The sequence below is a fragment of the Corvus cornix genome, chromosome 2, assembly GCF_000738735.6.
Source record: "Corvus cornix cornix isolate S_Up_H32 chromosome 2, ASM73873v5, whole genome shotgun sequence".
Taxonomy (NCBI): domain Eukaryota; kingdom Metazoa; phylum Chordata; class Aves; order Passeriformes; family Corvidae; genus Corvus; species Corvus cornix.
Genome location: NC_046333.1, coordinates 15,809,196 through 15,822,789, shown reverse-complemented (window position 1 = coordinate 15,822,789; position 13,594 = coordinate 15,809,196). Strand labels below are relative to the sequence as shown.

The window sequence follows — 13,594 nt, the reverse complement described above, 5'->3', positions numbered from 1 at the left end:
TGAAATCCACACTGCTTCCAAAACCCCACAGTAGCTGTGCTGTTTAGGACTGGGATAAGAAAGCAAAGTGCCCCTACAGTGCAAGCAATCTGAACCTTTTATTATGTTTACACATACACTGGAAGGAGCTTGTTAAATGTGAAGCGGGTTAATCATAATGTAATTTATAACAGGTCATCAGCAATTCAAGCCTGTAAAATGCACAAACTATGTACTAGCAACAAGATCAGTAATTTATGTTTGGTTACACTACAAAATCGTGGCTTGCTGAACAATAGAGGAGCAGTTTCATTTTTAATCCCACAGCTATTTGGCTCACATCTTGGGTTTTTCTTATCATGCCATTCTCAACTAATTTGGACTCAAGAGGCATATTTTACTACAGGATTTTAGACTCAAACTATTTTTCCAGAAGAAGGAAAAGCTAAAATACATTTCACAACACTGAACTTTGGCTTAAAATTCAGAAGCTACATGGCTTATAATGCAAAACGTGATTTCAGGTAATCACTTGTTTTCTTTGCATTAAATCAGTATAATAAAAATGTCTCAAAGAAAGATTGGCTATTTGCAGCAAGTAATTTTATTTGTCTAACCTAATTTCAAATTTGTACTTTCATTTTTGTATACATTTTCAAGATAAATGGATAGATGTATATTTTGCATAATTATATATAATAGACAAATCTATTTGAAGAAGTCATTACAGACATCAGACATGGTCTCAATACCTTTTTTTCTTTTAACCTTCAAATTAAACAGAGTAACAAAAATTCATCACCTACTATCCTACAGACTTTGAACCATAATTCATAGCTAAAAACATCCAGCAAGTACCTTGGTGCTAATATTAACAATATTTTTGTCTTAATACCAAAAGATTAAAAAACAATCTCTGTAGGAAAGGTCAGAATGAAATATTTTTAGACACAAAGCCAAATATTGAGGTAATCTGACTGCAACTGAGTCTGCATGTTTTAAGGAAAAGCCCTGCAAAGCTGAAAATATTCTGTGATAGGAATGACAGCAGGTATATGACATGGGTGACCCTTGATTCTCTTTTAATTCTTTAGACTATACTGCTCATCACTGGAGAATAAAATCAATATATTAATTCGTGTTTCACTGATGAAGACAAGAAACCTCTCAGCAGAATGACCATTTCAGCATTTTTCTCTCAGATGAACTGTGCACAAGTATCAACTCCAGCAGAACTGGCATTTGCTTTGGTGGTGCAAATGCAAATGCAAATGCACATACATAAGGTTTAGAATAGTGAGAAAACATACTTCATTACTGCTTTAACAGAAATTTAATCTTATAATTTAGAAAGTATTTTTCAGAGATAAAATAATTTAAAACTTGTCTTCATGTGACTTATACTATTTTCCAAATATTTTCATGAAAGTTTTAGGCACATTTAATACCTTGTGATAGAAGAGAAGGAAAACAAAGATTGAAAGACAAAGTCGTGTTTTCAGATTAGCAAACAGATATCACCTCAGCTGTTTTAGACTGGATTTGTGGTTGTTGTTGTTAAAGGGCTGAGATTTGAAACAGCTACCAGAAGCAGTACATGGCATACTCTGGACACACTGACACCATGAGATCTCCTCCTATGCTAAAGACTGCAGGAAAACTGTCTGAAAACCTCCTCTATGATCTCTTGAGGGAACCATAACATTTCAACAAGCTCTTTATGAAAAGCTGCCACTACAGAGAGGGGAAGAAAAGCAAGGAAGAGGATTGGATGTGGAGTGAGGCTGGCAAGATGGGGAGCACCAGGGACTGGTCTTTAAAGCTTCTGGAGGAAGTTCTGAAACTTCTTCTGCCAGAACAGTCTCTCTAACAACCTAGAGGCCTTACTTGCTGTATATACCTATCCTGCCAGTGATATTGTCGTGGTTTAGGAATGGTATTCTCCAATTTAGTACTCCCACTAAAACCACGCACCACTTTCCCTTCCCCCTCCAACTGGAGGCACAAAAGGCAAAGATCACAGGATGAAGTAAGAACAATTTACTGGAAACAGTGATAAGAAAATGTACTATACTATATGTATATGCTATTACTAAATAAGTAATAGTAACAATATTAATAATAAAAGGTGCAAAAAAAAGAAATTATTCATATGGAAAAACTCCCTGATAATAGACAATACTGGATGGCTTCTTCCACCCCCTTTTGTCGATTGGAACAAACCCTTTCTTCCGGGAAGAGAGTCCCTTTCATGAACTCTCTGAAATGGCATGAGGTGGTATGGAATAACCTCCATGTCCTAACCATGCCCTCTCCCAACTAGAGAAAAAAATTAACCCTGTCCTGGCTGGAACCAGGATAGATATTTAGATAATTTGAATGAAATCATTGAGCCTTATGTCGGACACTGCTGCTTCAAAATAAGAGGCAAACAGAATGTCTGATGGGAAATTCAGCCTGAAAGTCCTTGGGAGAGAGGGGAGAGAAGGTATGGCAGCCAGGAATATGAAAATGTTTAGAAAAGCCTTGCCACAATAGTTACTTCTAAACATGCTTTAAAAAATAACACAAAAATAAAAACACAGTCCTTAAACAGTTTTATTTATGATAGCAGCACCTCAGATTTGGGTTTTAAATCAAGCAGGAAATATCTACTTGCTAATATCTCCTTCTTTAACTACAGAACAGTTACTATCAGTAGGAAGAGAAAACATTAATTTAAAGCCTATTGAAATGAAAGTGTGTTTTATAACATCAACATGCTCTTAAATCCTTGAAGTTTACAACCAGTCAGACAAACATGCCAGAAAACAAATAGTACTTTAATCCTGAAACTTCATGAGTTTTGGAGTTACAAAGCCCACTGCATGTAAATTTGCTTCCTCAAAACTTGCTGATAGCTATCGAAACATAGAAAATTCTGCAGTGTGCTAGCCTGACTTCAGCCACCAAAGGACATCCTTACCCTATGGGACAGTGCCCAAAAAACTGGCAGTTCAGCTACACATAATTAATGAAGAACCAGAAACAGTATCTATTAAAAAGAAGGTGTACATATAAAGTAAGTAGATGTCTAGAGACAATCATGTTCCAACATGTACAGTTAAAAATACTACCATATGTACATAATAATACATTCATAGGGTTAAAAGCCCCAACCTGTCTCAACTGAGGAGTGACAGAGTACTTTAATTTGGGGATTTCCAAAACTATACATTTTAAATGGGTCTGAACAAAGAATGAGATTGCTCAGCATTTCTGAAAGTATCAAACACTAAGTTTTGCATCCAAAAATAAGAAATTATTTTTATTGAGAATTTTAGCCCAGAGATCCATAACACAAATATTATCAAGGATTATTAATATGTCAGCAAGAACTTAATGAAGAGAATTTCAACCAGCTTTCTAATTTTCAAAATTACTATCAACATTATTCAAAGCTATGTGAAGGTTAAAAAAATATTACTAATATATGCCTGATGTCAAGGCTAATGTATTATTATAGTTGGTATGTTACAGGATATAACTCTCTTCCTACTGAAACATGATTAAATTACCATGTATCCTTTTTTCAATAGTCTTCAAATAAGTTTAATTGAATTTTTTGTTAAAATGCTACCAATCTCAATTCACGACACTGAATCATTTGTTATATTTAAAAAACAAAATCTATTAATTATATAAACAGATAGTTAGGATTTTAAAACATCTATAAAGCATGTGAAGTTTCAAACATGCTGTATTTTAAATGGACCCAAATACATATTGCCTTTTCCAAAACGCAACCTGACATCATCAATTGCAACAAAGATTTCTGGATTTCACCTAAACCACAGTTTATTAAACATTTCTCTATTCTGGCCTACCTCGGGTTCAGTCATAGTTTATACAGGTGTGTTCACAATTCATCTGAATCCTAGAATTAACCAAATAGCAAGAAATGGCAGGTTGGATTCTTTTCCTTGAAAATAAAAATTATAGTAACAGGAAATTAACTACTCCATCAATGCTGACCACTTTTACAATTTAGTTTTTGGTTATGAAGGCAATTTGGAAAGCTCCAATATCAATAAATCACTACTGTACTTCTTCTTAAATAGTTTTGATTTTTTTTTAACAAGCCTCCATCCTAGGCATTTCATATGCTTTATTTCTGTAATATTATTTGTCGTTTCTCATGTTCTGTCAGCAGTGCTGATATCTCATTTGTCTTTATATTTCCAAAGCATTCCTCTTGTCTGTGACTTTCTCAAAACAGTAATAGTTGACAGCTTTTCCCCTCCCAGTAGAGTTCCAACCTGTAATTTTTATTGCTTGGTTACTAAAGCAGAACAAGAAGATATCTAGATGCAATGCTTTTATAACATGCAAGTGAATAAAAATCAAGTATCAGCAACAAGCCCAGTGATGACAGAACCTTTGGACACCTTTGCAGCTTCTTATGAGTTCAGCTCAGAGGATTACATTCGTATGTTTGCACTGTGAAGAGTTCTGCTTGCAGACAGTTTTTTGGGAGACTTGGTACCACTGATCTCAGCAGGGGACACTTACATCATCTGCCAAGGCTGCTGCACCATGGAGTATGGGCACCGGGTTCTGTTTTTCGTAATAATGCAGTTTTTCATGAATCTGGAAGACAATAGTACAAAGTGGTAAGTTTATTTAGCAGCATGAGAAATGGTACAAAACAACCCTGTTGAGTCTGTTGACTGACTGTAACTAAACATCCTTATAGTAACCTACAGGCAGCAATCATGTAAATGCAATTCATCATCATCCTCTGTTGAAGTGCTAAGAATATGAAATCAGATGGAAAAAATGCTCAGTATGCAGACCAACCCACAGAAAAACTAAACATTTGTGATTTTTCTCTCCTGGCTTTCTCTGTCCATATTTCTAACATATTGCTTCAAGTATCAATTACGTTTTATATTGCTGCTGAAAACACAAAGCATAAAGTGTTTATCCCCAAGAGGGATATAAAACCCCCTGTAAATTATGATTTATGAAGTGAAATAATAGCTTGCCACCCACATCTTGACAGACAACTTGATGGAGCGGCTGCTGTCATTAAAATAATTCAGAAACAAGGGCAAAATAGTGCTAATATGAATTCTGACACATCTGAAAGAAAGGCAGTTCTTCAGCAAGTTAAGGTTTTTAATGAGGAATTATCAACATTAAAGATGCACTGTGCTTTGGTTTTTTCAAAAACGGAAAGGATACACCATCATTTAAACACCACCCTGTTCCCTCCTCCACAAGTTATGCCTTTCAAAATTTAGATTTTTTCCAGTATGAATGCTTTTTAAGACCCAAAGTATTTTAAGACTTCTAACAAGTTTCTTTAAAGCTATTTCAGAATAGCATAAAGGACTATATTAAACATTTAACTTCATTTACATTATTTTCCTGAAGATACATGCATATACAAATATTAATTAAAATCTAAAAAAAAAAGACAACAGTAGTCGGAACTAATGCAAATATACCACATTCACAGATTTCATGCTTTAGTTCTACTGCTCTGAAGGAGGCATGAACTCCAGATGGTTGGAGGAGTTGCAGAAGGAGCTAAATCGAGGACTTCTGTGCTCAGCAAGGAGGGGTAAACAAGGTCTGGCAGAGGATGTGGGGTGCAGAACTTGGCTGGGGACTCCCTCATGTCCTTGGGAAACAGGATCCCCAATGATACCCTAACACTCCCCAGCACGCTGCTGAGGGAGTAGCGGGACAGATGCCAGGCAACAGGGATAGATTTAAAGAGCAACCAAACCACTCTTCACACACTGAAAACACTCAGAGTTCACCAGATCATCTTCATTTTGCACCAAGTGTTCCCTCCAACCTTTCCCCTTCTTCCACACTTGCTTTTCTCTGCTTACTTCTCCCGCAGCAGCACTCACTCCTCTCACTGTCTAGGACTCCCTCACTCTTTAATTTAAAGCTCATTCTTTAAGCCCATTCTTTTTAATTTAAACTGTACTTTCACAACTACATCCATAACAAGATAATGCCGTGTCAGTGACACTTGTGCCTGCCCTTTTTCCTGTCTTCTGCTGTGCTTCATAACCCTAAGTCCACATCTGTTTTTCCTCATTTAGACTATATGTTGTTTGAAGTAAAGAGCATGTTAATACGTTATGGCATAGCAAGGTCTCAGTCTTGATTGATTCCTTCATCATTTCTGCAATCTTAATAAGATTATTTCAGTATGTCATTGGTTAAAGGAGTTGCTGAAGTTCTGACATGTCATGGTGAAGCATGAAAGCACTACAGTCACTTGATTTCTAAGTTGCAAAATAATTTGTTCTCATCTGGAAACTACATGCAAAGCACTACTGTCTCCAGAATATGAATCTGAATTTTACATTACTTATGTAGGCATTGTTTACTCAGCAATTACTTAGACTAATTCATACTGGATTTCACAAAACTGTAAGTGACTGGACAACTTCATATTTCTAGCTCACAAAGCAGAGAAACTAAACAAAACAAGGAGTTGCAGCTCCCCAACTTTGGCAGAAATTTGTGATTTACTTAGACTGTGAACTTGAATAACTAAAAGGCACAGTAAATCACAAAGTCTCAAATCCATCATTTTTTGATTGTTCCAGCAACATCTTGATTTTACCCAGATTGAGCTTCCGTCAGCTCTGCGGTCAGAAGCAGTTGTCTATGCTACCACCTAGTTTCTCAAAGAAAAAAGAAGTGCCACTGCCGATGAAGCTGGTTTTATCCTGGGCAACTTTACCACTGAAATTAAAAAAAGGAAAAAGGAAAAAGTCAACCAAACAAAAAGATGTGGACACAGTCTTGTTTAAACCATCTTTGAGAAAAATGTTATACAAGTGTAAATTCATGCAACAAAAAGTAGGTTTTCAAGAGGTGGCACAGTGTAACTTAAACTAGTTATTGGCTCTGTCTATAGCTAGAAATGACTGAAAACAAATTTTTGTTTTCCTAAGAGTGGATATGGTACTCCAGTTAAGCATTTAAGGACAATCATTAAGGTTTTATTTGATTACGGAGTTGTAGAGAGTAACTGCCTAACCCAAAAAAAACCAGAAGCTAAACAAGTAAGCAGGAAAATTTAACTGCTACTAGACAGCTCTAGATACTGGCTTTTGCTACATCAGGTGGAAAAATTTATTAATTTACTAGCACAATGAGTGACTCTAGGGATAAACATTCCATGGTCTATGGTAACAGACACTGCAACCTCAGCGCACTTCCACTTGAGGTGCAATACACAGTGGGGTTTTTCCCCCAAATATCTGATTTTATTTGATAGTAGTTCGCCTTATTAGTTAAATCTATTTTTTAAATCAGATCATTAGATGACAACATCTGTCTTTTACATCTTTGTAACTTAAAGGATATACCTACGGAAATTAAAAACCACCAGTCTGTGCACAAAGATGCAATCAATGTGCAATACGGGGATTACCTTTCACATTAGTGTAAAATTACCACATGCATCATAAAAACAGTTACCTCACACCTCTAACTCCTGGATAACTAATGTATCCATAATGTATGCCGCACTTCTATATAATAGCTTCCTGAATGCAGTAAGACAGGATATCTAGTGCAACTCCACTGATAAAGCAAACATTTCAGTGAAGCAAAAACGCATTTCCAGGCAAGTCCTTCCCTCCTTGTGTCCAAAAATGTGTTCCAAGGTGGTTGGTTCTATAATTTCCCCCACAGATCACAGTACTGCTGACTGACCTCTAGTTCTTCATGTTGTATTTTTAGGCCTTTTTTGAAGACGAGCACAGCACTTGCCTTTTCCTACTCACTGGGCACTAGGTCACCTCTGTTGTCTTTCAAGGATGACAGAGCACATTTGCGAGCTCACCTGGTGGCCTTTGAACTTACCAGAATTCAGGGTGATGAATGACTGCATTTATGACAAACACCTTTAAAAAGCTACTGCGCACACCGCCATATGCTTTGGCAACCTCTCCACATGCTATCTTTCAGTTAATTATTTTCTCAAACATGAAATTTTTAAATCATGCTAATACATGCATGCCTAGCACCGCATTTCCAAATTTCAATTCTTATACAAGTAGAATTTGAAATTTGAATACCTAGATTAAGCGACTACATTGGTGAACATGAATAATGTGAAGTAGCCAAACACAGAAATGAAAAGCAAAACAGGACAAGGTGGTGCAAATACTTCGCCCCTTTACAAACTTCACTCAATGAAATTAAACTGTAACAGAAATTAAAACCACCCTGGAACACTTTGAGAGAGTGTATTCAAAAGTAGAAGCGAGAGCATTCACCTACTCAAGATAAGATCTATCATATTTGCATCCATTTTTTTGAGCTTCAATCTAAAGAATTCTATTTAATACAAAAGGCAACTTTAGCTTACATCGTGCGACAATACCGGATGTCCAGTAACTTTAATACCATCGCCTTCTCTCTACTAGAAACTTATACAACGTATGGAAAATATAGGACTGTATCATGCTTAAAAATAGGAAATACAGTACATCTGTTTTAAGTTCTTCTGACATTTACATGTAAAGCCTCAGTGCTGAAAATCTCTTCACAGATGAGACCAAGTCTGTTAAAGCAAGAATTATATATTGTAAATAAAACATTAAAAGCTGTTCTGCTGAACAGATGACTAAGTTGTGGGGCTTTTTTTTTTTTTTTTATGACTACCTATTCTTTTCACTGTAGAGTAAGAAGAATTATGAAGTTCTGCAAAAACTGACAATCTACTCTGAAGTTATGCCCCAAGAGGGAAAAATAATCATTTGCAAATTTATACAATTTTTGGCACACTTGTAAGCAAGAAAAATTGTTTCTGGATTTTCCCAGAGAGACTGAATTAAGCTTTCTATAATAGAGCAGAGCAGTGTCCTCAGCCTTGACTATTTCAAAACGCAAGAGGAGCTTTCTAAATCAGAAAAATAAAAATCTTAAGCAAAGACTCCTACAAAATAAGCTTAATTTCTCCTTTTAGATTTCTTAATTTCTATGTACAGTTCTAATATAATATGATAGAAATAAAACAGGGGAGTGGGACAAGCATGTGCCAAAGGTGCCAAAGAGTTAACAGAAGACAAACTTAGTCTTTTTGAGAGAACAGCTGGCATAGGTAAAGAGTAAGTGTATGTAAGAATACTATATGCAAACACTTGTAACCCAAAAACCCCTGGCCATCAGTGAGCCATAGCAGCACATAAAAGACAAGAACTGTCACACACAGTGTGAAAATGTTCTGTCCGACCACACTGAGGTGTCACCAACTACTCAAAGATGTCAACACCTCTGGATACGAGCTTTTTTTATGGTAATGATACCTTCCTGACAGGAGGTGCTGAAGAGGATCTTGTGATTATTTTGCACTGACCATCATTCTGGGGCAGACAGCAATTCTGGACCAGAGTGCTTCACCTTTTGAGAAACATCAGAAGCTTATACCCTCTTATGAGTTATATAAACATTCCCTTACTTGGGTTTTATTTTATGGGATGAGATATCACTCAGCATAAAGATAAGGTACCTGCAAAATTTGTTTTATTATGTGCATACATGAAAAAATGCAAATTACCTTTGTTTAATGCAACAGAAGAATTGGCACTAAGGACCTAAGCACCACATCATATACATTTCCCGGGTTTTTCTCTGGACTATCCTAGTCTGGCCTGCTGAATACCCATTAGCAGCTATCTGCTTGTTTAATTTCAGCAGAAAGGAACCCATCTCATATACTGGACTGCTGATGTAAACCAAAGCAGCAGAACTTGAAAAGATGGGAAATTGCTTTAAAAAACGCACTAGTGATCTGAACTGGAATGCCAATATAAACACCCACACAAAGCATCAAGATGTGTCTAGAAGACAGGCATTGAGTATACTGTTGTAGAAAGTCCATAACAATTGGAAGAACATCTCCTCTAACTGCTCTCTTCATTATATTTTTCATCACATATCGACAGCGAGAGCGTCTGATATCAAAGCACTGACAAAAGCCATGCAGCTTCTGTATTTATTTATGGGCTTAGTCACTTACATGGATGCATAATGGAAGACTCTTGTACACAGAGAAGCTGTTACCTATCCACCAAAGCTTCAGGTTCATGTACATTTGCAAAAAATTATTTCACTCCACTAGTGGCACCACTACAAAGTGGTGCTACTACAAAGAGAAGCATCTATACATTAAGAAGCCACAACAGATTAAGAGAATGGAAAAAGAAAGCAAAAGAAAAACTGTTGAGGGAGAAGTAAGTGCTAATTTTGGCTTAATCTGCAATTTGTGTTCGGCATCTGGAATATCTGAAGCAAGAGAAACCATTCCAAGGCACTCATGACCATAAAAGACATATTTGTGAATAGTTTCAACATTTATACAGGGAGATTTCAAGACAAGAACTAGGGTTTTCATTCAATCACTAATATGACCTTTACGCTGGGATTTAGACACTCGAGTTCACTGTCTAAATTTACCAACAATTTTGAGTCAAGGTAAAACAAATAACCTAGAAGGAAAAAAAGAAATGATGGGCTACAAAGAAACAAATGAAAATAACTATTAAAACCATTCAGAAATGATAATTGCATAGCATCATCTCTGCTGAAAGAGAATGAATATTTTGCTTGATGTAGAATTTTAATTAAAAGATTGTTTAATTCCTTTCCTTTCTCCTTCCAGAACCCTCCTGTATCACAAGAAAGTAACAGAAAAATTAGCCAACTCTTTGATTTATCTTCATCACTCAGTGGTGGTCTGTAAGCCCATTTACACAGGACAAAAATACAGACTGAATGCAAAACTACACATTTGTTCCCAAACCTTCCTATAGTCCTTATCATTGCAGCTTTGGTACACTAAGGAACTTAAATACACGAACAACTCTGCAGTACTGTGGCATGATGAACACAAGGTGTAGGAAAACTTAGAATACATACAGCCTTTAAATCACATTCTAGTCATACCAATTGAATTGCAGTTAGAGACATAGAATATGGCTAAGAAATTAGCAGTATGTATTTTAGAAAACACAAACAAAACAGAAATGAATAAATCATAGCTAACTACTCGAAGTTTGCAAAGAGCATTTCAATCCCCATAGTAACATTAAACTGCCTCAAATATAAAATAAGTGATTGCACAGTGCAGAAAGGCCTCTGAGAGAATGTTACAAGAATCAAAGCAAGCCTCTGAAGGCTTAAAAACAGATATTCAGGGATTTCAATTCTAGCCCAATTTGCCACAGCAAAAAGTTTCAGCACAACAGATGAGCAATTCTCCTTTAAGCCTTTTTTCCAAAAAGCAGAAGCATGAATTTCCTAACAATTCAAAAGCAGGCTAATGGTGTGGAAATATTTCTGCCTGAACAGCTAAAAGTTAATAGCTAGAAGAAACTCAGAACATCAGATAACCCTAATGAAAGAACTAAAAACTTGCACTACAATAAACAATTGAAAGTTTCTTTATCAGTATAGCATGAAACCACTAATAAATGAGAACACCTTCAGACTGTCTGGTATAAACTGTTGCAATGGGCTTGGCTGGGACTACAGCAGCCTGTATAGTGCTGTGCTGTAGATCAGTGACCAAAACCGTGCTGATGACAGAGCAAGGCTTTAGCTATTGTTGGACAGCGCTTGTGCAGTATCAAGGCCACCTCTGCTCTTGCTCTGTGCCCTGCAGGGAGTAGGCTGGAGGTGGCCAAGAGTCTGGTGGGGACACAGCTGGCACAGCTGACCCCAACTGACCAGAGGGATATTTCACACTATATAATGTCATGTTTTTCCAAAGCAGCTATTGTTTGGAGACTGGATGGGCATTGGTCAGCTGGTGGTGGTGATGCCTTATGGGGCTCCCTAAAAACAGAGGCTAGACAAAATCACGATAATAAAAGTGGTTATATTTATTGAAGGGCATTCAAGGTACACTTTGGGCAGTCAAAGTCCTCAGGGGCTACACCCAAAATGGACAACCGGGTCACAGGTTTTCATACTTTCGTAAGCTTGGTCCATTTGCATATCAGGAGTCAATCCTTCAATTACAATTTCAGGTAATGAAGTCATTACCCCAAGTTTGTTTCCCCCTTAACCCACTTTTGTTTACATAATTCAGGGCCTGAGAAAGTAAGGTGTCCTTGAGTTTCAGGCCTAGAGAGGATATGTTTTGTGTAACCAAAATGGGAGAACAGTAGCCAACAGGCTATATGGAGTTTTAGAGTTACACACTAAAGCATTACAGGATATGAAAAATATAAAAGCTAAAATCCTAAGGCATCAGTGGTGACTCCTTCTGCAGCACTTGTTTCTTCCCCTCCCAACAACCTAGAGCAACGAAATTACCAAAAGGGCATCTAAATTCTTGGATAGAAACCCAAGCTCCTTAGCTGGAGCCTTACCTCATCTGCTGCTAAAGGGTGTTTGAGGAGCTGACAAGGGTTGACTTTTTGAGGAGTGGACAAGGGTTATAACTGGACATTTTAGTACAGTTTCAAAAATGAGGCCTAAGACTAAACTTGATGGGATTTTGTTAATTTGTCATCTTAAAACATTATATCCATTGAAGATTAAACCCACTCATGTTAACACTGCAAGGAACATTAGAGGTATTACAGGAAAAGAAGCCTGTTACCAAGGTCCTGAAGTTGCAAAAAATACTAGTTCAATTTTGTGCTATAGCAAAAGACATGAACAAAAGAAACCTCCAACACTCTTTTTATGTGTCATATGTATACTTGAGTCCATTATTTGAATAGAGCCAACAATTAAATATGCATATCAGGACCAAAGGGCTCTGAAGTTACCAAAATTTCTGCAGTCATGTTACAAGAATGCAAACCAAACTCCAAGCACAGAACCATAGAATGGTTTGACCTTTAAAGACCACTGTGTTAGTTTAACACAGCTTGGTTTTTTTGGTGGAGGCAGAGGTAGCCAAAGAGGTGGCTTTGTGAAAAACTCCTGGAAGTTTCTACTATGTCCAGCAGAGCCAATCTCTGAAGGCTCTGACTATGGACATGTTGCTGGCCCAGCTAGAGAAGTTGGTAACGCCTCTGTGATGACACATTTAAGAAGGGAGAAAAAGGAGCGCACTTCCTCATTTCTTCCAAGGGGTGGGGAGGCGCCGCGGCCAGGGCCTTCCCAGAGCCAGAGGCAGGCACACGGCTGGCGCCAGGAGCGGCCGGTGTGGAGTGGTGGGGCCATGCGGCCAGGGCCTTGCAGCCAGTGCAGCGGCTGGCAATGCCCATACTGGCTGGTGGGGCAACATGGCCAGTAGTGGAAATATGGCAAGCAAGTCCTTGGTGCGGAGCCCAGATGAGATCAACCTTTTCAGTGCTGGAAGACTTTGTAAGAACTTTTCAATTGATAGAACTTGAGAACAATAATTACTTCGGACAACAATTTTCTTCTGAGTCAGAGAAAAGGAAAAAGTGAGGACATGTGAGGAGAACCAACATGACTGCATTGAGGTCAGTAAAGAGTGAGAGAGAAGAAGTGCTCCAAGTGCTGCAGCTGAAAGTTTCTTCTGCAAACTGTGGTAAAAGACTATAGTTAAGTAAGCTGTCCCCTTGCAACTCACTGGGTCCACGAGAGATGCAGAGGTCCACTTGTC

At 37.5% G+C, this 13,594-nt stretch overlaps 1 protein-coding gene across 7 annotated transcripts in view; it reads right to left on the bottom strand.

Moving 5' to 3' along the window:
* Nucleotides 1-13,594, bottom strand: part of MPP7 (membrane palmitoylated protein 7) — a 158,145-nt gene that overhangs the window by 61,230 nt on the left and 83,321 nt on the right. For all 7 annotated transcript variants that reach the window (XM_039572031.1, XM_039572026.1, XM_039572052.1 and 4 more), the window contains one exon: nucleotides 4,531-4,608. In XM_039572031.1, the coding sequence (XP_039427965.1) occupies nucleotides 4,531-4,608 (78 nt within the window). The remainder of the gene's footprint in view (nucleotides 1-4,530; nucleotides 4,609-13,594) is intronic.